This window comes from Cyanistes caeruleus, unplaced genomic scaffold (genome assembly GCF_971803275.1).
Source record: "Cyanistes caeruleus unplaced genomic scaffold, bCyaCae1.hap1.1 HAP1_SCAFFOLD_96, whole genome shotgun sequence".
Lineage (NCBI taxonomy): Eukaryota > Metazoa > Chordata > Aves > Passeriformes > Paridae > Cyanistes > Cyanistes caeruleus.
The window spans coordinates 1075364-1102011 of NW_028255898.1; the positions used below are offsets into that span (position 1 = coordinate 1075364).

General features: G+C 50.8%; 1 protein-coding gene across 1 annotated transcript; it reads left to right on the plus strand.

Annotated features, from left to right (window-relative positions):
* The first annotated feature begins 3216 nt into the window (after nucleotides 1–3216).
* On the plus strand, nucleotides 3217–9816 carry LOC147646488 (uncharacterized). The gene is made up of 3 exons (XM_086873406.1): nucleotides 3217–3277; nucleotides 5061–5143; nucleotides 5331–9816. Exons 2-3 carry the CDS (start codon nucleotides 5092–5094, stop codon nucleotides 5957–5959), a joined length of 681 nt encoding a protein of 226 aa, XP_086729532.1. The 5' UTR covers nucleotides 3217–3277; nucleotides 5061–5091; the 3' UTR covers nucleotides 5960–9816.
* Nucleotides 9817–26648: the final 16832 nt, after the last annotated feature.

The window sequence follows — 26648 nt, forward strand, 5'->3', positions numbered from 1 at the left end:
TCTTCCGGCCTACTTCTTCATGGTTTTAAGAAACATTTTCAGAAACATTTAACCCCAGAGTAACAAGGCTTTCACTGCTGGTGTGTCACAGAGAGTGGAACACTGGGGCTGTCACTTCTGCAGTGTGTGATAGATTGACATTTAAGTAAAAAAGACAAACAACTAAAGAAGTTAAGGTTGCTGGAGGCTGATGGGAGTTTATTCTCCTGGCCTATAACCGGTCATTTCCGAGAACTGACAGTAGTTTTGACCATTGAAAAGTGACATCAACCTGTGAACATCACCCTTTAAAACTTAAGCCCGGGAATTTCTCTTTCTCTTTGGTTTCTGGCTTTTGAAGAGGTAACAGGGCTCTGGTTCAGCCTCCTCCCCGCCAGGCCAGACAAGGCCACAGGGGGAGTGGGGCTAGCTGGAGTTCTGCGGTTCCCGGTGGGGGATGGAGACTGTGAAGTGATAGGAGCCCCGTCCCAGAGGGAAGTACTCCCATCTGTCCTACTGGTCTGGCCTTAATGTAAATCTTTGAGTTGATCAAAGGGTCATTGCTAAACAAAACCTTGTTTTTGCCTGCTGACATTGATGGACAGATGCTGTCCCAGGAGATGCTCTTGATGGTTGCCTCTTTTCCTGGGCTTGGCACTGGAGGAGGTCCAGACCCAGGTGATGCCACTGAAGGAAATGTGCCCTCATCCCAGGGATGCTCAACATGAACTCCCCCAGCCCCTCAGTGCCCCGCTGCTGGTCACAGCAGCCCCTGCCTGGCTCCTGCCTGCCCACACCGTGGTCAGCCCTGCCTGCACCTGGACATGGAGCTCAGCCAGGGCTGGTGCTGTGTGGGCTTTGCTGGTGGTACCAGCCGGACACTGGGGTGAGAGCTCCATCTCTTTATTGGAACAGAAGAGCTGTGCTGGGCCCTGCCCTGGCAGGAGGGACCCACCTTCAGTCCAGGCCACAGAGCAGGGCGGGTCCCTTCAGGGACACAGGGCCTTGCTGTGGGTGGTGGCAGCATCTGCACAGCAGCAAGCTGGTAATGCAGCTGTGCCAGGGACATTTGGCATGGGCATGGAGATGTGAAATGTGTGGTGCAGGTGTCCCTGAGGGAGGTGTTTGGCCTTTCTTGTGAAGCTGCAGAGGGGAACCTGTTGAGAGAGGAGATGGCTGAGGTCCCAGCTGCAGCTGGCACACAGGGACCCTCCTGCACACTGCGAGATTCTCACTGTGCTCAAAGTTTCCCTCTGAAGACTAAGAGGTGAATGTGGATGGGCTTAGCAACTGGTCTGCAGGCCAAACAATTGAGTTAGCGAAAGAAGAAATTGAGAAAATACAAGTTTATCCATAGCAAGGAGGAAAGGAAGGCCGTTAGCATGGAAACCAATAAAAAGGGACATAAGGGGTATTTGCAGTTGTAATAAATGGCATTGGTTCGTGCTAACTAAATTGTAACTGTTATTAAAGTTCTTATTAAAAACAATCAAGAATCAGTGTTACAAAGCAGATGTACCCCTTTGCAGATGTTACATGTCCAAATTAAGGTACAGGATGTAGTTTAGAAGATAAATGGTGTCTCAAGACAAAAATGGCCCTGAGATGGACCAAAATTAGAACAAATTTAGGCATTGGGCCTAAAGATTAGTAAACATAAGGCTAATTAGTAGACTAACATAACACAAGGCTTAGTACGCACGCACAAACCTGTAAGGTTATCCAAAGGACAATGAGGAAGAGGAGAAGCCTTTGCCAAAAGACCACCAAAAGAAGACTGAAGACCTCCTAACAACAAGTGAGGCATGCGCCGTGAAGAAAAATGATGAAAAGTCAGAAAAATTGGAAATAGGAGGGAACTTACAGGAAACATTAATGAATATGTATAAGCATACAGTATATAAGTTTAGCTTGAAGTGCTTTGTTTTGAACGTGAGGCAGGGTGGGAAGACTCTGGTCGGTTTTGCTTATGCTTTAATCATAGTTAATTACTAGCAGATTACATTTATAAATTTTAATTTTTTATTAAACTGTATTATTTTACTAAACTGTACTCTTTTATACCACATTACTATTCAGTTTAGTAAATTGTATTCGTTTTTAATTAAACTGCCATTAACCCAAGGGACCTAGCTGTCAAAATTCTAATTTAATTTATAACAATATTTTAACAAAGAAGGCTGTTACAACAACATTGGTATTTACCAAACATGACACAACATGAGGTATATTAACAAAGAATGCACCTTACGGTGACAACATTCTACTGTTCAAACTGTAAAACATCTTTGTGTACTGATCAGGAGGTCACGATTTGCTCTTTACAATCTTGATGCTGAATGTCTCCTTAGGAAGTCTGGTCAGGGAGAAGAATGAGCCCCTTGTGAGCTGCCCCTGTTTGGACAACCTGCTCCTCACCCCGAGCCTCAGCATGTCTGACATCGCCCACCTGGGACTGACATCCCAAAACATTGAAAACATTTCTCTTTATAATTTTTCTTTATCATTAAAATCTAATTAATTAATAAAAACTAAAATTTTATTTTTATAATATTATTCTGTATTTTTGTAACCTAATTTTTATATTTATATAAAAGAATTGATACATTTTCAGGGACAAAAAACATTATTGGTCTTTGGTTCTAAGTACCTCAATTCCCTTCATTAATTAATTGACCACTATTTCTTTTACTTTATGCCAATTGCTCCAATTTTTAGTCCTTTGATCATCTTTTTAATAATTTTCTCACACAGGGTAAAAGGAGCCACTTTGGGGTCCATGGAGACTTTTCTGAGGAACATTTGGGGCAGTTTTGGGTCTGGGGAGGGAATTTAGAGACAACCTGGGGGTCTGGAGGACACTTGGGGGAGCCGGGTGGGCACTTGGAGGGGGACTTGGGGATTCTGTGGGACAGTTCGGGGTCAGGGGGAGCACCTGGGCATCCCGGGGGGCACTTGGAGGTCAGGGAGGGGAATCTGGGGGCCCTTCGGGGTCCGGGCGGGCACTTGGGGGGCTGTAACGGGGAATCTACGGGTCGCGGGGGATGATGGGAGTTGTAGGCACCGGTATAATACAGTTTAATGGGGCCGCGGAGCATCACGGGAGCTGTATGCACAGCGCCACTGGATTCCGGTGAGGCGCGGGGCATGACGGGAGATGCAGTCCCGGCTGGAATAGTGCTCTATGGGCGCCGCGGAGCATGATGGGAGCTGTAGTCCCGGAAGTGGCTCTGAAGGCGCGTTTGGCGGTGTGGGAAAGCGCTGGGAGAACACATTTGCGTCCGAGCCGTGGCTGCAGGTGCTTGGGGCGAATGTATACGGCTCGGGAGCACTTGGGGGGAACCTGGGGAGCTCTAACCGGGATCTTTAGGGCGCGGGGCACGGCAGGAGGTTTGGGCGTGGAACTGTGTTGTGGGATGATGTGAGATGAATTCCCAGGAGTGGCTGGAAGGGGCATCTGTGGGGTCGGGAGCATTCAGGGATCCAGGGACACTTTGGGGGGTCCCGAACGGGCGCTGAGGTGGCACTCGGGGATCCTGAAGGGTCTGGGGGACACATGGGACCTATGGGGGGCGATACCAGGGTTCTGGAGAGTGCAGGGCATATTCCCAGTCCTTCCCAATTCCTTCCAGCATGATCCCATTTGCTCTCAACCCCTCCCAGTCAGCATCACCATGATCCCATTCACTCCCAGTATATCACATTTGCCCCCAAACTGGTCTCAACTTCCCCCTGGAGGCTCCTACTCACTGCCAGTATCATCCCAGTCTGATCCCAGTATGATCTCTGTCTCCCTCAGTGTGATCGCAGCCTCTCCTGGCATGGGCTCAGCTGCTCCCAGTATGATCCCAGTATGATGTCAGTACACAGCCAGTGCAATCTCAGCCACTGCCAGGACGATCCCAGGATGATCCCATTACAAACCAGTCCCTGCCAGTGCTGCCACTCCTGGGATCCCCCAGCCCTCTCTGTGTTCCCCCCTCCCACATCTCCCCAGAGGAGCCCCAGTTGCTGGCAGTCCCCAGCCAGGGTCCCCAGCCAGTCCCAGGTTGGATCTGCAGCCCCCAATTTTCCCAGTTTCCCTCTCCTTTTCCCTGGGCCAGGTTCCCCCCATCCCCAGCGGGTGGGAGCAGCGGAGAGCCCCGCGCTGCCCATCCCGACCTGTCCCAGCTCCATCCCCGCTCCTGCCGTGGGCTGTGAGGGGTTCGGGGCACCGAGGGTGTCGCTGCTCCTGGGGGAGGAGGAGGAGGGATGGAAGAGGAGGGATGAAGAAGAAGAGAGAGAAGGGATGGAAGTAGCAGATGGAGCTGGTGTTACGGAGGAGGGATGGAAGAGGAGGAAGAGGAGGGACAAAGGAGGATCACGGAAAGGAGAAGGAACCATGAGGTTGAGCACTCCCTGAATTCACACCCCCATCCTAGAGGTGACTGGGGAGGGGGAGCTTGGCCCAGATATCTAGGGGGGACCCTGGGTTGAGTTTTTTTGGGGGGATGTTTGGAGAATTAATAGTTCCAAAGCTGAGCGGAAGATGCCCATTGGGGCAACATTGGGGGTTCCCAGTGGAAGCTGCTGGCAGAGGCAGCCTGGAGGAGCAGAGCTCTGTGACCCACAGGACCCCAAAGTGGGGAGCCCAGAGAGGGGGATCACCACGATTCATGGAACCCTCAACAGCCTGGAGAGCGGCAGCGGGGAGTCCTTGGACCCCCTGCACCCTGAAGCAGAGAATAAAAGGAGAAGTGACAGTGGAACCCCAACCCCCCCCCCCCCCCCCCCCCCATCTCTAAGTGTTGAGGTGAATATAGGGGGAATTTTTGGATCCCTGGGAAAGCCAGCAGCCTGAGGAGGGCAGTGACGAGGGTGGAAATGGGGACCCCAAGTACAAGAGTGAACCCCAGCAGCTGGGACAGGGGGGAACCCTTGAACACCAAAGAGGAAAGACCAGAGATGGGGAACTCCTTGGAGGCATTTTCAGGGCTGACTGGGAGGTTTTTTATGGACTCCAGATGTCCGGTGACTTCTAGAGATGGACTTGGGCAGAAGGAATCTAACCCAACATGCTTGTGCATTGTATTTTTCCCCAGCCAGTATTTCCCATTCCAAAACCTTGGCCAGATGGAGAAGGAGGCTGTGAGGAAGAGGAAGATGCTGCGGGACACCCATGCAGGTGAGGAGGAAGTCAGTGCCCCTTTCCCCCTCTCTCCTGCTCCATCTCCCAGCCCAGCCTGGCCCCCAGCTGCAGGACAACCCCGCTGCCGACACCGTCCTGCCGGGGACGGCCCTGGGGGGATCTCCTTCCCCTTCCCTCTGGCACGGAGGCAAATCCCATTCTCTCCTTGTCCTTCCTCCCCCAGACAAGGAGCTGAGGATGGAGACCAGGGAGGACAAATCCCCACAGCAGAACCTTGTGGAAGAGGCAATTTTGAGCAGCTCCACGGTGCAGGAATCCAATGGGGAGGAAAATGCACGGAGATCCCACAGGAGGAGGGGCTCCAAACCCAGCCCAGGGTGCTCTGAGGAGGAAAGACCCACCCTGTGCCGGGAAGGCGGCCGGAGATCCAGCCGGGGCTCTGAGCTGGTGGTCCATGAGCAGCTTCAGGATGGGGAGAAGCGCTACAAGTGCTTGGAGTGTGGGAAGGGCTTCAGACAGAGCAACAGCCTGATCCGCCACCAGATGATCCACACTGGGGAATGGGCCTACGTGTGTGGGGAATGTGGGAAGGGCTTCAGCTGCAGCTCCAAACTTGTCATCCACCAGCGCATTCACACTGGGGAGAGGCCCTACGAGTGTCCTGAGTGTGGGAAGAGGTTTCAGAGCAGCTCCCATCTCCTCCAGCACCAGCGGATTCACAGAGATGAGAAGCCCTTCTGCTGCCCCGACTGTGGGGGGGGCTTCAAGCAAAACTCCCACCTTGTTAGGCACCGGCACATCCACACTGGGGAGAGGCCCTACGAGTGTCCTGAGTGTGGGAAGAGGTTTTAGAGCAGCTCAAATCTCCTCCAGCACCAGCGGATGCACATGGATGAGAGACCCTTCTGCTGCCCTGACTGCAGGAGGGGTTTCAAGCACAACTCCCACCTCATCAGGCACCGGCGCATCCACACTGGGGAGAGGCCCTATGAGTGTCCCCAGTGTGGGAAGAGCTTCTCCAGGAGCTTTCACTTGACCAAACACCAACGGAGGCACCAGTAAGGGAAGCCCTGCGAGTGCCCCAAGTGCAGGAAGAGCTTTGTGTGCTGCCTCAGCTCCATCCCCCATCAGAGGACCCACGTTGGGCAGGACCTGATGACCCACGTTCCCAGTGATCTGTGTTGGGAGCACACTGGGCTGGTGGTCATTTTATTTTGGTTTCAATTATCTTTTGATTCATTCTCATCCCTTTAAAACCAACAAATGGTGGTAAAAATCAACAAATTCATCAAAGGCATCTAAAACCTCACATTTTACTAGTGCTTCAAGGCAATCTGGGAGATACTTGGGAGTATTTGAGGGTTGTGGGGTTATTTGGTGGAGTTGTCTCCATCTCTTGGCACTCAAAGAGATAAGAGGGATCGATGTGTCATCTCAAAACCATTCAATGCCACTGAATCCTACTCAGTCCCTCTCCAAAATTATTCAATTCCACAGCCCCTCAGGGTGTGATGCCTTAAGTTTTAGCTCTCATATTTTTCATATTCTGCGCTTCCTAGGTTTGTAGTTTTGAACTTCCTATTAAGTGTTAGTGAGCTCTCTTCACAGAGTAGGTAGTCAAAACAATTCCTTTTCTAGCTTGATACCAAGGACAGTTGTTACAAGTTCCAGGCCCAAAAGCATGAACAAGGGTGGACTGAAGAGAGAAAAGAAGAAGGATGGGACTTCATCATCTGAAGCTGTAACTGGACAATGAACCCAAATATGCGGATGGACCTAAACTTTTAAAAATGTGACATCAGTTGTCCATTTTTGTGACCATTTTTGCTCCATTTTGCGTGTAGCCCTGGCCAGGCTCTTGTACTGCCCAAGGTGTATCTGTAACATGCTGGTTGTGGGTGGGGCAACAAAATCCACGACTTGTTCTCCAGTTGCTCATCAGACAAAACAGCCTCGTTTATTATTCAGAACTCACTTGAATATCAAATTCAAATTTCCCAGGCTAGCCAGCCATTGGCTGATACTTCTCTCCCTGCCCAGCGTCATGGCCAATGGTGTGCAGTGGTTCACTAAATTAGTGAATTTAGTGGCTCACTAAATTAGATTTGTGTTATGGCTAAAGTAAATTTACTGCTAAATTAGATTTGTGTTATGTCTAGATTTACTTTGTCCAGTCCTGAGCAGCTGTACTGTGACAATACTGTGACAATTCACCCTTTTTGGTTAAATTAAAAAAATATAAAATGCTCTCTGTTATCCTATCTGCAAGGGCCCTTTGCAGACATGATAACAGGTACAGCATGGGTTTAATTTGAATGAAGTTTTCTAATTAATTTGACACAAATAATTCTCTTCGGCTAGCAACATGCTTTGTGTACTAAATTGAGTTTGCAACACTCCCTTCCAGAAGCTGGCAGACAGGATCACAATCCTTCAAGCTAACATGCCACAGGTTAACTTCTTATAGTTAAAAGTTACAACTTAACATCAAAAAACATGAACTGAGATTATACCTGAGCTCTATAAACAAGAAACAGAAAACATTCAACATTTAGAACCGTGAGAAAAACCCAATTTAGCAGAAAAACAATTTGTAAATGAACAGTTTTTAAATTAACTGTCTTTTCAAGAGTCTGATTTTCATGGTGAATAAGTTGTTCTGGTTACTCTTCTTCAATCTGCTCCATCACATCCATAGAGGTACTGTCAGGAGGGTGTTGTTTGTGGTCTTTGGCTATATGATTGACTCTTTCACATTTACACTCTTTCACACTCTTTGCATTATCACTTCTTTGTCCCTGAGCTGTCCCCTGTGGAATGGGCTTGTGTGGACAGTTTATTTTCCTGTGGCCTTGTTGTCCACACTTGTAGCAATGGGGTGTGAGTTTAACAGCAGCTGTAATAGAATTGGCTAGCATATCCATGTGATGAGATCCAGTCCCAACCTTAGCACATGCTCTAATCATCTTCTCCAGAGATGGATTCTCTTGAGGTAAGGCAGCTATAATTATTCTACAGTCTTGGTTTGCATTATCTCGTGTCAGTTGTAGCATTAATTGACCCCTTGCTTCACTGTTTGCGATTTGCTTTTCCATAGCATCCTGCAAACGTTCTATGAATTGCATATAGAGCTCATGGGGGTTTTGTCTTATACTTGAATAGCTTTGGGTTGGCACTGACAAGTTGGTAATTCTTGTTAGAGCTCACATTGCTAAGTCTTTCACTTGTGTTAGAATTGCAGAGTTCAAGCGAGCTTGGTTTGGGGATCTTCTGATACTGCTAAATGATTTATTGTATGAACAGCCTTAGCTACTTTGCTTTCTGGGGTCCCACCACACATTCCTACCTTTTGTTTTTCAATAATTCCTGTTAAAGTGCCATGTGCTCTTTCCACAGTGACCTGTTTTATTGTTATTTGAGGAATGCCAGTGTGGTGTGTTACACTCCAGGGCTGTAGGAAATGTTTTGTTTTCTGTGAGATGTATGTTGTTTTGATGCTATGAGGGATGCTCAGAACAGCAAAGGCTGACTGCCAGTGTGCAGTGGCATCCCGACCCTTTTCTCTTGTGTGTTTTATAGCACATAGTGCTGATGAATAGGTAGCTATGGATAAGCGTACATATTTTAAATGTCTAAATTCAGGGATGTGTGTGACATGGGTGTGCCAGATTTGTAAGGCACGCAGTCCACGAGGGTTTGCTCCCATCTGCAGTGGTGCAGTGTGGCCCTGGTGTCCTGATGGGACACTTGTGGTTGGGTTCTTTTTCCCCCTTGGACTGAAGATTGATGAGAGAGACGCAGTTTTCTCTTGTTTGGACTTGGTTGTTTATTCTTCTTTTATCTCCATTACATGTATACAGGGTACAAGGAGCCACAAGCAGCTATGTGCACTAAGATAGAAAGGTGCAAAATTACTAACAAAGATCTTCTTCAAGGTTTTTTATATGTTCATTTACCCAATTAACAAATGCCAAGGAAATCTTTTTTCTTAGTGACACAATGACCCAACACTTGTGCACTGCACTGCGGCATTCTTTATCCAATCACCTACTACTACCCAAAAACCTCTAGAAGAAGAAGATGAAGAAAGGACAAGAGACAACACCCTGAATCCTCCATCTTGTCCTCTATTTTCTAAACTAGTTTAAACTCCAAACTTTAACTTTTTCATGCAGTGACATAAGAAATCTCTTTAATCTACACACTTACACTCCTGGTTTTTCTATTTAACATTTGTTTTCACGGTGTTATATGAAATTAAGAGTTTTCTTGGATGTCAGAGCCAGGTATCAGAGATAAGGGCACACTCTCAGTGCCTGTGATTACAACAGTAAATGAAGTTGAATATTGTTAAGTGTTATTCCACTGTTAAATCCTGGAGTCATATGTTATAAGTTATCTTAAATACTGTTAAGTGCTTTTGCTAAATTGTGATGTTTGAGGTATAAATTAAGGCATAAGTGAAGTCCTGTTAAGTTTGAGCTCTGTTAAGCTCAAACACTCACACACACTCTCACACACACACACGGACATTTCTGGGTTCATTTCTGGTTTAGTTGCCTGGATTGTGTTTGGTTTTGTTGTTGGTTTGTTTCCTTGCTGTGCCTGAAGTGTCCAGTCAGGAGCAGAGTGACTCTTGCCAAGGAACTTTGTGCTGGTGCTTAATATTAAATCTGGTTTTTGCTGCTCCCTTGCTGGGGATTTTTTAAGTGCTGTCAAGCCCTCATTAGTGACAGGGTGAAGGAGCCCTGGCCCAGGCTCTGGCCCTGGGGGACACAGGGATGCTGCCGGGGGGTCCCTGTCTGATGCCCCACAGCCCTTGGGATGTCCCACAGCCATTCTGTGATGTCCCAGCCCCTCTGAGATAACAGAACCCACTCTCTGATGTCACAGCCTTCTCTCTGACATCACACACTTTTCTCTCTGATGTCACACAGCTGCTCTGTGATGTCACAACCTGCTGTCTGATGTCACAGAGCCACCCTCTGGGATTGTGGTGTCTGCTCTGTGACCTCACAGCCCACTCAGTGGTGTCACTGTCCACCCTGTGGTGGCTCTGTGATCTCATACAGAAACTCTGTGATGTCATTCATTCAACCTCTGATGTCATAGTTCTCTCTGTGATGTCACAGCCTACTAAGTGATATCACCCATCCCACGCTGGGATGCCACACACTGATTTCTGATGTCACAGAATCCCCTCTATGATGCCATAGCTGCTCAGTGACCTCACACAACAAACTCTGGGATGTCACAGCCCCATCTGTGACCTCACACAGCCCACTCGGAGCTGTCACACAGCCCCTTTCTGACATCACAGCTGCTCTGGGGCTCCAGGACACAGCCACAGAGGTGCTGCTGTGATACAGCCCCCTCTGGCACATCCCACAGCTCCTGCCAGTGCTGAGCCCCCTGGGAGCTCTGTCTGAGCCTGCTCTCTGTGTCCCTGAGCTGCCCTGGCAGGGCCCCAGCCCTGCTGGGCTGTGCTCAGGAGCTGCTCCTGGCCAGAGCTGTCTCTCTGCAGCGCTGCCCTTGCCAGGAGCTGCCTCTGGGCCAGGAGCCCGGCCCAGCTCAGCAGCACAGACACAGCACCAGCACTTTCATCACCCTCTCAGGCCTTTGGGGCTCTTTGTATCACACTCAGTCCCTCAGAGTGTGCTCAAAAACTTCTCAAGAGCTCCAAGTCAGGTGGAAACACTGAAGTTTCTTGTAGTTGAAATGAGAGACACGAGTGAGAAAGCGTCCCCAGGTTCCAGGTAGAGCAGAAGACTGGAGGCCCTGATGGCAGCTGGGGACAAGCAAGGGAAAGGTGTCTGTGGTGCTGAGCAAAGCTGGATGTGTTTCAGGAATGCCAAGGGCCAAGGGCTGAGCCCCAGCCCCTGACAAGGCAGATGCTGTCCCTCCCTCATTGCTCAGGGCTCTTCCCGGGCCACTGGCATGTGGGGATGTGCAATGCCAAGGGCAGCACCATGGGGTGGCCCCTGCCAGGCTGCTGGGCAGGGACAAGGAGGCAATGAGGCCTCAGGGCTGCCAGGGTCACTTGTCCCCTGCTGGCCTCAGGCCCAGGGCCAGCAGCCATGGCCAAAGGGCTGCACAAGTTGCCTCTGGCAGGGCCTTACAGCTGCACAACCCAGGGCCTTCAGCCTCTACCTGCTGCTTATGTGATGAGGCCTCCAAACCCCATCCTGGGAGATTTTTAGGTCTTCTCCATGGTCTGTGAAAATGGAAACATTGCTCAAAGTTATTTTCTACCAAGTCTTGCATTGACAGGGATCAATATCATTAAGCTGAACAAGAATGGATTTAGATTTGTTAGAAGGAGGAAATATTTACAATGAGAGTGGCACAAAACTGCAACTGCTTTTCCAGAGAAATGGATGCCCCATCCCAGGACTGCTCCCAGAGCAGGAGCTCTGTGCCACCTGACACAGTGAAAGCCCCTCCCCTCCCCAAGGATGGAAATCCTGTTGTGTGGGTTCTCTGATGTGCTGGGTGCCCTCACAACCGTCCTGGCCAGAATGTCTGCTGAGGGCCAGCCAAGCTGCTGCAGTGGCACTGACCTCACAGCCATCACCATTGCAGCCATGTCCCCTGGGCCTGGCTCTCCCCTTTCCTCTGCCCCTGCCTTGTCTCTGCTGGCATGAAGAGTTGTTTCATTATTATTTTGTCCCCAGGGTGATGGGGCCAATTGGTTCCCAGTCAGGCTCGTGGAGCAGCAGTGGCTTTTCAGAGCCCAGCCAGAAATGAGCCCTGAAGCAGCAGCTCTTCAGTGCTGGCCACCAGGCCGGGGTGCCAAGGGAGCCTTCTGGCCATGGCCTGGAAGCAGCTGCTGCTGCCAAGGTGCCTTTGGTGCCTCAGGCTGTCCCTGGCACAGCTCCCAGCACGGCACTCTGCACTTGTGCCTGAGCCCTTCCCTGGGTTGGGGCTGGCCTGGGGCTTTTCCTGCAGTGGGATCTGCCCTGGCCATGGCACAGGAAAGGCAGTTCCTGCTGGAGCAGGAGGCTGTGCCTGGAATGGGCTCAAACAACTCCAGCAAGGCCCTGTTTACTTCAAAATTGTTTCCTAGAGCACTATATTCTAATAATTGTTACAGCTCCTATGGATGCTAGCTTTGGAACAGGCTGCAGGGAGCTGTAGGAACGGCAGGCCCCATGGCCTATCAGCCCTGCCTGAGAAGCTAGCCTGAGAACTTCATAGGAGGATTTCAAAACAATCCTCAGATACAGAAAACAACTGCCAGGTGCTGTTTGTCTGTCCTCTTGTTTTCCTTGCAGGAGAAAGTCAGGGGGGTGGTGAACCCCACTGACCAATGATGGTGATGTAGCACTTTGCTAACCAATAAGAGTTTCTTTTATGTACTTTTCCACGTATCTGTCTATAAGACAAGCCTAGAGCAATAAACTAGAGAGATTCTCCTGTTGTGACTCCCTTGAGAGTCAGTGTCGTTCTTTATCGCCGTTCCCAATCAGAGCGACAGCTCCTCTACTCCGGAGTAAATAACTCTTTTTTTTATTTACTCTGTGGTGTAAATAAATCTTTCTGTCTTATCATGTTCAGAATCAATCACATCTGTATTTATATCAATATCTCTGGTATACCATTGTTAATCGTGTGGGGAAAATTGCATTACGGTTCAGTTCTAACTGTCCAATATTTACACATAAATCTTTGACAAACTCTGGGACTGGGATTGAATCCAGCTGCTTTCAGTCTCCTCTCTTAGAAAGAATTTAAAAGTCTAGGCAGCCCGGAGGGGTTTGAGGATCCCTGGTGCCTGTTAAGTGTCATTTCTTCACCTCATGACTCAGCAGGAGTTTCTCCAATAAAGAAATAAAGCTTTTGCCTGAAGCTCCCACCCTGCCCATGACAGGAAGTCCTGGGAGTGTCTGTGACATCCCGGCTCTTTGTCAGCCTGGGGACTCCTGGGATGTCACCGTGGAGCCCCCAGGAGTGCCTGTGACAGAGCGGTGCCTTTGCAGCCCAGGGTCCCCTGGGATGTCACCATGGAATTGCTGTGACTGCGTCTGACCACACGGCTCTTCAGCATCCCCAGAAACCCCTGGGAGGTCTCCATGGAACTCCTGTCTGTGCCTGACTCAGACCTGGAGCCAGTGTCTGTTGTCATGGCAACCACTTGCAGTCCCATCCCCAGGCTCATGGGATCCCAGAGCCACAGAATTGGCTGAGTTGGGAGGGACCCATGGGGATCCTCCAGTCCAACTGCTGGCCCTGCACAGGACACCCCAACAATCCCAGCCTGGGCCTGGCAGCGCTGGCCAAACTCTGCTGGAGCTCAGCCAGCCCTGGAGCTGGGAGCCTTCCCTGGGGAGCCTGTTCAGTGCCCCAGCAGCCTCGCGGGAAAAACCTTTTCCTCACATCCGGCCTAAACCTGCCCGCCTCAGCTCCAGCCGCTCCCTCCACTCCTGTCCCTGGGCACCAGAGGGAAGAGGTTCCCACACCCCCAGCCAGGGACCCGCTCCCAAGGCTGCTGCCATGGCAAGAAGGCCTGGCACCAGCTGGGATGCTTGGCTTCCACGGGCTGGGCTTCAGGAATGGCATTCCCCAATTTCCTGCTCCTACTGAAACCGCGCTGCTGCTCGCTTCCCTCCCACCTCCCATGGAAAGCACAAAAGGCAAAGATCCCAGGCTGGGATAAGAACAATTTATTTGGAACAGCAATGGGATAAGGAACAAACAGGAACAGAAACAATTTGGATAACAGAAGGGATAATACAAACTATTTACAGGGAAAACTAAAATGCTACAACTGGTTCTTCCTGGCCACGTATTTCCTCCTGCCTGGAAAGGACTCCCTTCTCCTCTGGTGAGAGAGAGAGAGTCCTTTTCCTGTCCCTGGAAATGACCTGAGATAGAATTTAATATAATGACAGGGACATGGTCAGACTCTCATGGTCTTTAATCCCACATCATGACATTACCGTGGGCAGGAAAAGGTACAGGTGTCTTCCCAGCATGTATCACAGGGAACATGGATCACCAGGTCTCTTCCCAGTGTGGATCCTCCAAGGGGGGATGAAGCTGGAGCAGTACACAAAACACTTCCTGCACTTGGGGCACTTGCAGGGCTTCCCTGACTGGTGCCTCCGTTGGTGTCTGGCCAAGTTAGAGCTGTCTGAGAAGCTCTTCCCACACTGGGGACACTTGTAGGGCCTCTCCCCAGTGTGGATATGTTTGTGGGTAATGAGGCTGGAGCTCCGGCTGAAGCTCTTCCCACATTCCCCACACTCATAGGGCTTGTCCCCAGTGTGGATGCGCCGGTGCCTGACGAGGGTGCAGTTGTGCTGGAAGCCCTCCCCACAGTCGGGGCAGCGGAAGGGCCTCTCATCTCTGTGAATCCGCTGGTGCTGGAGGAGATGGGAGCTGCTCTGAAACCTCTTCCCACACTCAGGACACTCGTAGGGCCTCTCCTCAGTGTGGATGCGCTGGTGGATGACAAGTTGAGAGTTGAAGCTGAAGCCTTTCCCACATTCACCACACTCGTAGGGCCATTCCCCAGTGTGGATCATCTGGTGGCAGATCAGGCTGTTGCTGTGGCTGAAGCTCTTCCCACACTCCAAGCACTTGTAGCGCTTCTCCCCATCCTGAAGCTGCTCATGGACCACCAGCTCAGAGCCTCGGCTGGATCTCCGGCCGCCTTCACAGGGTGAGTCTTTCCTCCTCAGAGCACCCTGGGCTGGGTTTGGAGCCCCTCCTCCTGTGGGATCTCTGGGGATTTTTCTCCCCATGGGAGACCTGTGCTGTGGAGCTGCTCAAATCAGCCTCTTCCAGGAGGTTCTGCTGCAGGGATTTGTTCTCACTGGTCTCCATCCTCAGCTCCTTGTCTGGGGGAGGAAGGACAAGGAGAGGATGGGATTTGCCTCCGTGCCAGAGGGAAGGGGAAGGAGAACCCCCAGTGCATCCCCGGCAGGACGGCGTCGGCAGCGGGGTTGTCCTGCAGCCAGGGGCCAGGCTGGGCTAGGTGATGGAGCAGGAGAGAGGGGGAAAGGGGCACTGACTTCCTCCTCACCTGCCTGGGTGTCCTGTGGCATCTTCCTCTTCATTGCATCTTTCTCATCCATCTGGCCAAGGTTTTAGAATCGGAAATCCTGATTTGGGAAAAAAAAAGGAATGAGCACACTGAATTTGAAGGTCCCTCTCCAAGTCCCTCTCTAGAAATCACTGAGCATCTGGGTTGTCTTGGTTTGAAAGGTAAGGTGTTTGCTAAGGAAAGCAGAAACCTCCATTTAAATTGATAAAAATGTAAGCAACAACCCCCTTCAAATTATTATAATCTTGATATCAAAGTGCTCTCAGATAAAGATATAGGAATAGGAATAATAGTTCTTTACTAAAGAAGGAAAATGAAAATTCAGCAGTACAAAAGGAAAACAACAAAAAAACAACTCGCTGAGAGAGTCACTTTACAACCTGCCACCCTGTTGGTCAGGGTGCTGGCAGCAGTCTGATTAAATGGTGGCTGCAGTCCTCCTGGAGTGACAGATGTGGTTCTGTTGATGCAATGATCCCATAGAAGATTGTAGCCTACCTCTGAAGTTCTGGTGCTGTAGATGGGTCTGGTCTCTTCTCTGAGAATCCAGTGCAGAAAGACTGCCTATGGTGTCCTGATTATAAGATTATATCCATACAGGAATGCTTGGCTCCTCCCCCTGGGTGGTGCATCTCACAATGGGATGATGTCATTTTATCAGTCCTGCAGTGAGACTCAATGGCCCATTAAGAAAAGATATCCCCCTGGAGGAAGGATGGGTGGTGGAAGAGATAAAGAACACTGCCCCACCTGGTTTTAACAGCTGGCCCATTAACAGAAGATATCCCCCAGTTATGAAGGATGGGTCATGAAAGAGATAAAGAAAACTGCCTCTAGCAGGTTTTAATGGATCACAATAGAATACATTCATTTGGTTACATTTTGCATTGCAACCCAAGACATATGGGCCATAAAAATTACCACCAAATACACCACCAAAATTCAACCCTGAAAATGCCTTCCAGGAGTTCCCATTTCTGTTCTCTCCCTTTTGGTATTCAGGGTTTTCTCCCTGTCCCAGCTCTTGAGGGTCACATGTGTATGGGGGTCCCCTGTCTACTCGGTCCCTGCCCTGCCCAGGCTGTGAGTGCCAGGAATCAAAAAAGTTTCCCCCCTTTCCATCTCTCCACTTAGGGATGCTGGAAGTTTTTGGGGTTCCGGGGTCCCTGCTCCCTTTCTTCTCTTCTTCGGGGTGCAGGGAGTCCATGGAGACCCCCCAACCCCTCACCAGGCAATTGAGGGTCCCACGAATTGTGGTGCTCCTCCTCTCTGGGCTCCCCACTTTGGGGTCCTGGGGGACACAGGGCTCTGCTCCTCCAGGCTGCCTCTGCCAGCAGCTGCCACTGGTAACCCTAAATGTACCCCCAGAGGGCATTTTCCACTCAGCTTTGGTGTTCCTCATTCTCCAATCATCACCCCCAAAAACCCAACCCAGGAGCCCCCCCAGGATATCTGGGCTGAGCTCCCCCTTCCCTCACCACCTGTGGGATGGTGGGGATGATGATCCCACAGATGGGGGACCATGAATTCAGGGAGTGAATCCCAGCTTGACTGGGATATACTGGGCCTGAGATCATATTGGAAAACAAGCACTTGACTAGGATTGCTAAGAGTGTCTGGGAATTAACATGGACATGCTGAGGGCAGCTGGGATATACTGGGAGTGTCTGTGACCATCCTGGGGATGACTGGGAACACACTGGGAACAATGAGAACTGTGCTGGGGACAACTGGGAACAACTGGGAGTGACTGGGTCTACACTGGGGGCAACTGGGCATGACTGAGACGATGCTGGGTGTGACTGCGATAATCTGGGACTACACTGGGGGCAACTGGGTGCAACTGGAATCACACTGGGAGGAACAGGGAGCAACTGGAACCATGCTGAGGGCAACTGGCATCCTACTGGGATCACAATGGGAGCAGCTGGGCCATGCTGGGCAAGACTGGGACCATACTGGCAGCAACTGGGACTGCACTCAGGGTGACTGGGAGTGGCTGGGAGCGATTTGGATCAGGCTGGAAGCACCTGAGGAGTGACTAGGAACAACTGGGATAGACTGGGAGAGACTGAAACCACAGTGCAGGTAAATGGGAGCAACTGGAAGCACACTGGATAATCCTGGGAGCAGCTGTGCCCATGCTGGGGTCATACTGGGATCCTACTGGAAGTAGCTAGGATAACATTGGGGGTGACTGGAAAGGTGCTGTCTGGGACTGGAACCATGCTGGAGGTGACTGGGAGCAACTGGGCCCACGCTGGGAGTGACAGTCACTCTGGCCATGACTGGAAGCTTACTGGGAAAATCTGGGAATTATTGCAACCATACTGGGGGTGACTGGGTGCCATAGCTCATACTGGGAGTGACTGCGATTATAGTGGGAGTGACTGGGATCATCCTGGAAGTGTTTTTCTGTATATCTTCTGTCTTTCTGTTCTCTATTTCTTCTCCTTCTAATCCTATGTACCTGGAACATTTTTGGATACATAACATCCTAAGTGTTAAAGGTTTTATGTTAAATGAGCTGAGTTTGCAAAGTTAATGCTATGGTAAGAGTTTTATGTTCACTTCGATGTTGTATTAAACCCTTTGTCAAAATTCCTTGATTGTCTATATTTTGCCAGTAGAATTCTGTGTCATTTTGACCTTTTAGCTCAGTTGTTAGTCCATAGTGCCAGCATCACCGAGGCTGTGGGTTCACTCCCTGTGTGGGCCATTATCTTAAGAGCTGGACTTGATGATACTTGTGGGTCCCTTTCTACCAAGAATATTCTTTACATCTCTACATGTTGAGAAGATCTGGTTGGTGTTTCTCTTGTGCACCAAACTCAAGCACAGGAACCTTCGGTTACCACTAGCATTTAAGTGTTCTGGGGTGTTACAGCCCTGCAGGCTCACAGTGACTTCTTGTTTCCATAAGGCCCCAGAGTGTCCCAGTGGCCCTGTTGTTCCATGGGCCAAACAGAGCCACAATGACCCCTTGGTTCCACAACTTCCCACGGTATCCCATTGACCCCTGGAGCCAAGGATCTGGAGTGTCACACTGGTCCTTTGGTTCCATGGGCCCAAGAGTGCCACAATGATCCCCTTGGTTTCACAACTTCCCACAGTGTCACACTGGCCACTTGGTTCCATAAGGATCTGGAGTGTCACACAGGTTTATGGCATTTGTCCTTGCTGCCCCTCACATCCCACTGCCCCACAAAGAGCCTCGAGCCACCCGTGAGGGACAGGCCCTGCTGTGCCAGGCCTGGGCTCAGGGCTTGGCCTTTCTGCTTCCTCCAACCCAGCCAGGGCTTGCTCAGCATTGCAGTTCCCTGCTCAGAGCCTTTGGCTCCTGGCAATCCTGGCCTCCAGGATCTGCTCTCACCAGTCCCTGGGGAGCCTTTGGTAGTCCCTGCCCTCAGTGGGGCCGATTGAAGCTCCAAGGGACTTGGAGTTTTGCTTCTGACTCCTTGAGAAGCTTCATCAGTCTGAAGGAGGGACAAAGGAGGATCAGAGAAAGGAGAAGAAACCACGAGGTCAAGCACTCCCTGAATTCACAGCTCTCCACCTGTGGGATCATCACCTCCCATCCCACAGGTGACTGGGGAGGGAGAGCTCGGCCCAGATATCCCGGGGGATCCTTCTTGGGTTGTGTTTTTTGGGGGGGGGATGTTTGGAGAATGAAGAACTCCAAAGATGAGTGGAAAATGCCCCTTGGAGGGATACTGGGGGGTCCCAGCATCCCTAAGTGGGGAGATGGAAACAGGAGGAACTTTTCAGATTCCTGGCACGCCCAGCAGCCTGAAGAGCTCAAGGACCGAATAGACAGGGGACCCAAAGTACAAGTATGACCCCCGGCAGCTGGGACAGGGAGGAACCCCTGAACACCAAAGGAGTGAGACCAGAGATAAGGAACTCCTGGAAGGCATTTTCAGGGCTGAATCTTGGTCTTTGGGGGGTTCATATGGACTCCATGTCCTGGGTTGCCATGCAAGATGTAACCAAAAGCATGTATTCTATCACCATTTGTTAAAACCTGGTACAGCAGTTTTCATTATCTTCTCCATGACCCATCCCTCATAACTGGGGGATATCTTCTGTTAATGGGCCAGCTGTTAAAACCAGGTGGGGCAGTGTTCTTTATCTCTTCCACCACCCATCCTTCCTCCAGGGGGATATCTTTTCTTAATGGGCCATTGAGTCTCACTGCAGGACTAATAAAATGACATCATCCCATTGTGAGATGCTCCACCCAGGGGGAGGAGCCAAGCATTCCTGTATGGATATAATCTTATAATCAGAACACCACAGGCAGTCTTTCTGCACTGGATTCCCAGAGGAGAGACCAGACCCATCTACAGCACCAGAACTTCAGAGGTAGGCTACAATCTTCTATGGGATCATTGCATCAACAGAACCACATCTGTCACTCCAGGAGGACTGCAGCCACCATTTAATCAGACTGCTACCAGCACCCAGACCAACAGGGTGTCAGGTTGTATTCTGACTCTGTTGGTGGGTTGTTTATTTGTTGTTGATTTTTTTTTGTATTGCTGCATTTTCATTTTCCTTTCTTTAGAAAAAAACTATTGTTCCTATTCCCAGATCATTACCTGAGAGCACTTTGATATCAAGATTATAATAATTCGGAGGGGACGGGATGTTTACATTTTTATCAATTTAAATGGAGGTTTCTGCTTTCCTTAGCAAACACCTTACCTTTCAAACCAAGACAACCCAGATGCTCAGTGATTTCTAGAGAGGGACTTGGAGAGAGGGACCTTCAAATTCAGTGTGCTCATTCCTTTTTTTTTCCCAAATCAGGATTTCCGATTCTAAAACCTTGGCCAGATGGATGAGAAAGATGCAATGAAGAGGAAGATGCCACAGGACACCCAGGCAGGTGAGGAGGAAGTCGGTGCCCCTTTCCCCCTCTCTCCTGCTCCATCACCTAGCCCAGCCTGGCCCCCGGCTGCAGGACAACCCCGCTGCCGACGCCGTCCTGCCGGGGATGCACTGGGGGGATCTCCTTCCCCTTCCCTCTGGCACGGAGGCAAATCCCATCCTCTCCTTGTCCTTCCTCCCCCAGACAAGGAGCTGAGGATGGAGACCAGTGAGAACAAATCCCTGCAGCAGAACCTCCTGGAAGAGGCTGATTTGAGCAGCTCCACAGCACAGGTCTCCCATGGGGAGAAAAATCCCCAGAGATCCCACAGGAGGAGGGGCTCCAAACCCAGCCCAGGGTGCTCTGAGGAGGAAAGACTCACCCTGTGAAGGTGGCCGGAGATCCAGCCGAGGCTCTGAGCTGGTGGTCCATGAGCAGCTTCAGGATGGGGAGAAGCGCTACAAGTGCTTGGAGTGTGGGAAGAGCTTCAGCCACAGCAACAGCCTGATCTGCCACCAGATGATCCACACTGGGGAATGGCCCTACGAGTGTGGTGAATGTGGGAAAGGCTTCAGCTTCAACTCTCAACTTGTCATCCACCAGCGCATCCACACTGAGGAGAGGCCCTACGAGTGTCCTGAGTGTGGGAAGAGGTTTCAGAGCAGCTCCCATCTCCTCCAGCACCAGTGGATTCACAGAGATGAGAGGCCCTTCCGCTGCCCCGACTGTGGGGAGGGCTTCCAGCACAACTGCACCCTCGTCAGGCACCGGCGCATCCACACTGGGGACAAGCCCTATGAGTGTGGGGAATGTGGGAAGAGCTTCAGCCGGAGCTCCAGCCTCATTACCCACAAACATATCCACACTGGGGAGAGGCCCTACAAGTGTCCCCAGTGTGGGAAGAGCTTCTCAGACAGCTCTAACTTGGCCAGACACCAACGGAGGCACCAGTCAGGGAAGCCCTGCAAGTGCCCCAAGTGCAGGAAGTGTTTTGTGTACTGCTCCAGCTTCATCCCCCCTTGGAGGATCCACACTGGGAAGAGACCTGGTGATCCATGTTCCCTGTGATACATGCTGGGAAGACACCTGTACCTTTTCCTGCCCACGGTAATGTCATGATGTGGGATTAAAGACCATGAGAGTCTGACCATGTCCCTGTCATTATATTAAATTCTATCTCAGGTCATTTCCAGGGACAGGAAAAGGACTCTCTCTCTCTCACCAGAGGAGAAGGGAGTCCTTTCCAGGCAGGAGGAAATACGTGGCCAGGAAGAACCAGTTGTAGCATTTTAGTTTTCCCTGTAAATAGTTTGTATTATCCCTTCTGTTATCCAAATTGTTTCTGTTCCTGTTTGTTCCTTATCCCATTGCTGTTCCAAATAAATTGTTCTTATCCCAGCCTGGGATCTTTGCCTTTTGTGCTTTCCATGGGAGGTGGGAGGGAAGCGAGCAGCAGCGCGGTTTCAGTAGGAGCAGGAAATTGGGGAATGCCATTCCTGAAGCCCAGCCCGTGGAAGCCAAGCATCCCAGCTGGTGCCAGGCCTTCTTGCCATGGCAGCAGCCTTGGGAGCGGGTCCCTGGCTGGGGGTGTGGGAACCTCTTCCCTCTGGTGCCCAGGGACAGGAGTGGAGGGAGCGGCTGGAGCTGAGGCGGGCAGGTTTAGGCCGGATGTGAGGAAAAGGTTTTTCCCGCGAGGCTGCTGGGGCACTGAACAGGCTCCCCAGGGAAGGCTCCCAGCTCCAGGGCTGGCTGAGCTCCAGCAGAGTTTGGCCAGCGCTGCCAGGCCCAGGCTGGGATTGTTGGGGTGTCCTGTGCAGGGCCAGCAGTTGGACTGGAGGATCCCCATGGGTCCCTCCCAACTCAGCCAATTCTGTGGCTCTGGGATCCCATGAGCCTGGGGATGGGACTGCAAGTGGTTGCCATGACAACAGACACTGGCTCCAGGTCTGAGTCAGGCACAGACAGGAGTTCCATGGAGACCTCCCAGGGGTTTCTGGGGATGCTGAAGAGCCGTGTGGTCAGACGCAGTCACAGCAATTCCATGGTGACATCCCAGGGGACCCTGGGCTGCAAAGGCACCGCTCTGTCACAGGCACTCCTGGGGGCTCCACGGTGACATCCCAGGAGTCCCCAGGCTGACAAAGAGCCGGGATGTCACAGACACTCCCAGGACTTCCTGTCATGGGCAGGGTGGGAGCTTCAGGCAAAAGCTTTATTTCTTTATTGGAGAAACTCCTGCTGAGTCATGAGGTGAAGAAATGACACTTAACAGGCACCAGGGATCCTCAAACCCCTCCGGGCTGCCTAGACTTTTAAATTCTTTCTAAGAGAGGAGACTGGGAGCAGCTGGATTCAATCCCAGCCCCAGAGTTTTTTAAAGGTTTATGTGTGCTGATTGGACAGGTGGAACTGGACCGTAATGCAATTTTCCCCACAGGATTAACAATGGAATATCAGATATATTTATACAAATACAACTGTGACTGATTCTGGCATGATTAGACAGATTTATTTACACCACAGAGTAAATAAAAAAAAGAGTTATTTACTCCACAGTATAGGAGCTATAACAATTATTAGACTATAGCGCCCTAGGAAAAAATTTTGAAGTAAACAGGGCCTTGCTGGAGTTGTTTGAGCCCATGTCTCGGTTCTAGAAGACAGGTGTCCGCTAGGGAGAGCAGGAGCCTCCCTTGGGATGAAAGAATGTTGACCCTCTCCCTCCGAATTATTGTAAATTTGAAATCAAGGGGCTTTCAGGCAGAGATCTGGGGATAGGAATAACAGTTCTTTACTAGTATAACCAGGCAAACAAACAAACAATAACTACAGCAATAACAAGAAAACAGAAACAGGGACCCCGTGACAGCTTTCTCGGCTGAGACGGGATGGAGGAGAGGCTTTGTTTTCACAAACCCCTCGGGCAGTCAGTCCCGGTGCTCCTGCAGGGCTCTGAGGAACAGTCGGCTGGAACAGCAGGGATGAGCTGAGATCCTGGGCTGGTGGATGAGGTGTATCAGCAGCTCCGCAGCGGTGCCTGGCACTGCCACACGTCCCGGCAGGACAGGGGGTGCGAGGCCACCAACAAAGAGGGGAGAAGGAGAAGAAGCAGCCGCTCCGTCTGGGTGATGGCAAAATTCCCTTCTCTCCACCGCAGCAGCTCCGCGACCCAGCACACCAACGTCCTTCCCCAAAAAACCGAAAAAGAACCAGCCCAAAAACTGTCCCCACCCTCCTTTTCTGCCCCCTTCCCTGCCCTGGGCCCGGCCACTCATTGTCCGTTGTCAAGCACCCCTAAGTACCGGTAGTTAGGTTGTCCCAGCACATAATGGGTAAAAATTCCCCGGGCAGGCCAGAAGGACAAAACAAAAAAAAAAAAAGACACCTAACCCTCAACACTATCCACCCCGAATTTTTTCCCATACCAAAATGTTACATTAAATATTAAACCTTTAAATTATACACGAACACATACTACTTTAACTATATACATATGTACATGCAGATACAGATACAAGCACAGTGTCATGGGTAGTTCACCCTAAAACTAGGACCCCTTGGGGTACGCACCGGGTCTCTCCATCTTTTTGCATCACCCACCAAGTGCAACCCGGTCCTTGAGCAAAGACAACCCCACGGATTGGACTGTCTTTGCTGGAGGCAGAATTAACCCAAACAGTTTTTCCCAGCATACCTCTCATATGTACCACTGGAACCTTATCTCCATCTGTCGCTCTAAAGGGCTCAGATTGGGCAGGGCCTGCTCGGTTAGTGGAACCTCGGGTGTTCACCAACCATGTGGCTTTTGCTAAATTAATTTCCCAGTTCTTGAAAGTTCCCCCACACAGTGCCTTCAAGCTGGTTTTAAGCAAGCCATTGCACCGTTCAACTTTTACAGCAGCAGGTGCATGGTAGGGGATATGGTACACCCACTCAATGCCATGTTCCCTAGCCCAGCTGTTTATAAGGCTGTTCTTGAAATGAGTCCCATTGTCTGACTCAATCCTCTCAGGGGTACCATGCCTCCAAAGGACCTGCTTTTCAAGTCCCAGGATGGTGTTCCGGGCAGTGGCATGAGGCACAGGGTAGGTTTCCAACCATCCAGTGGTGGCTTCTACCATTGTGAGCACGTAGCGCTTGCCTTGGCGGGTTTGGGGCAGTGTGATGTAGTCAATCTGCCAGGCTTCCCCATATCTATATTTGGACCAACGCCCACCATACCATAGCGGCTTTAACCGCTTGGCCTGCTTGATTGTGGCACACGTCTCACAGTCATGGATAACCTGAGAAATACTGTCCATGGTTAGATCCACCCCTCGGTCTCGTGCCCACTTATAGGTGGCATCTCTCCCCTGATGACCTGAGGCATCATGGGCCCATCGAGCTAGGAACAACTCTCCCTTGTGTTGCCAATCTAAGTCTATCTTTGACACCTCTATCTTTGCAGCCTGATCCACCTGCTCATTGTTTCGGTGCTCTTCATTAGCCCTACTCTTGGGGACATGGGCATCTACATGACGGACCCTCACAGACAGTTTCTCTACCCTGGTGGCGATGTCTTTCCACTCATCAGCAGCCCAGATTGGTTTTCCTCTGCGTTGCCAGTTGGCCTTTTTCCACCTTTCCAGCCATCCCCACAGAGCATTGGCTACCATCCATGAATCAGTGTAGAGGCAGAGCTTTGGCCACTTCTCTCTTTCAGCAATGTCCAGGGCTAGTTGAACAGCTTTGAGTTCGGCAAGTTGGCTTGATCCACCTTCTCCTTCAGTGGCCTCTGCGACCTGTCGTGTGGGGCTCCATACGGCTGCTTTCCACTTCCGGTTCATCCCTACGATGCGACAGGAACCATCAGTAAACAGAGCGTAGCGCGTTTCTTCTGCTGGCAGTTGGTTGTACGGTGGAGCTTCTTCAGCCCGTGTCACTTGTTCCTGCTCTTCTTCATCAGTAAGACCAAAGTTTTCACCTTCCGGCCAGTTTGTAATTATCTCTAAAATCCCAGGGCGATTCGGGTTTCCAATACGGGCGCACTGCGTGATGAGGGCGATCCACTTGCTCCATGTAGCGTCAGTGGCGTGGTGGGTAGCAGGAACCTTTCCTTTAAACATCCACCCCTGCACTGGCAGTCAGGGTGCCAGGAGGAGTTGTGCTTCTGTGCCAATCACTTCTGAGGTGGTTTGAACTCCTTCATAGGCAGCTAAGATTTCCTTCTCTGTGGGAGTGTAGTTGGCTTCGGACCCTCTGTAACTTCAGCTCCAGAATCTCAGTGGTCGGCCTCGAGTCTCACCAGGCACTTTCTGCCAAAGGCTCCAGGACAAGCCATTGTTCCCAGCTGCAGAGTAGAGCACGTTCTTCACATCTGGTCCTGTTCTGACTGGGCCAAGGGCTACTGCATGGGTGATCTCCTGTTTGATCTGAGCAAAGGCTTGTTGTTGTTCAGGGCCCCAGTGGAAATCATTCTTTTTTCGGGTAACCAGGTAGAGAGGGCTCACGATCTGGCTGTACTCAGGAATGTGCATCCTCCAAAAACCTATGGCACCTAGGAAAGCTTGCGTTTCCTTCTTGCTGGTGGGTGGAGACATTGCAGTGATCTTATTGATGACCTCAGTGGGAATCTGACGCCGTCCGTCTTGCCACTTTACTCCCAGGAACTGGATCTCTCGAGCAGGTCCTTTGACTTTGTTCTTCTTGATGGCAAAGCCGGCTTGTAGCAGAATCTGGATGATCTTTTCTCCTTTCTCAAATACTTCCACTGCTGTGTTCCCCCACACAATGATGTCATCAATGTACTGCAGATGTTCTGGAGCCTCACCCTTTTCCAGGGCAGCCTGGATCAGTCCATGGCAGATGGTGGGGCTGTGCTTCCACCCCTGGGGCAGTCGGTTCCAGGTGTACTGCACTCCCCTCCAGGTGAAGGCAAACTGAGGCCTGCATTCTGCTGCCAGGGGAATGGAGAAAAATGCATTAGCAATGTCAATAGTGGCGTACCACTTCGCTGCTTTGGACTCCAGCTCCTACTGGACCTCCAACATGTCCGGCACGGCAGCGCTCAGCGGTGGAGTCACTTCATTCAATGCACGATAGTCCACAGTCAATCTCCATTCTCTGTCAGACTTGTGCACAGGCCAGATGGGGCTGTTGAAGGGTGAGTGGGTTTTGCTGACCACCCCTTGGCTCTCCAGCTCTCTGATCATCTTGTGGATGGGGATCACAGCATCTCGATTTGTCCTATACTGCCGGCGGTGCACCGTCGAGGTGGCAATTGGTACTCGCTGTTCTTCCACCTTCAGGAGTCCCACTGCAGATGGGTTCTCTGATAGTCCAGGCAAGGTGTTCAATTGCTTAATGTCCTCTGCCTCCACAGCAGCTATTCCAAAAGCCCACCTGAGTCCCTTTGGATCTTTGTAATAGCCATTTCTAAGGAAGTCCATGCCCAGAATACACGGGGCCTTGGGGCCAGTCACAATGGGATGTTTCTGCCACTCCTTCCCAGTCAGGCTCACCTCAGCTTCCAACAGAGTCAATTGCTGCGATCCCCCCGTCACCCCAGCAATGGAAACAGGTTCTGCCCCCACATGTCCTGATGGCATTAGGGTACACTGTGCACCAGTATCAACTAAAGC

Excerpts from the sequence above, each read along its gene's own strand:
- LOC147646488 (XM_086873406.1), top strand. The coding sequence starts at position 5,092 with ATGGAGAAGGAGGCTGTGAGGAAGAGGAAGATGCTGCGGGACACCCAT. Across the intron at positions 5,144-5,330 it reads GCTGCGGGACACCCATGCAG|ACAAGGAGCTGAGGATGGAG; the intron begins GTGAGGAGGAAG and ends TTCCTCCCCCAG.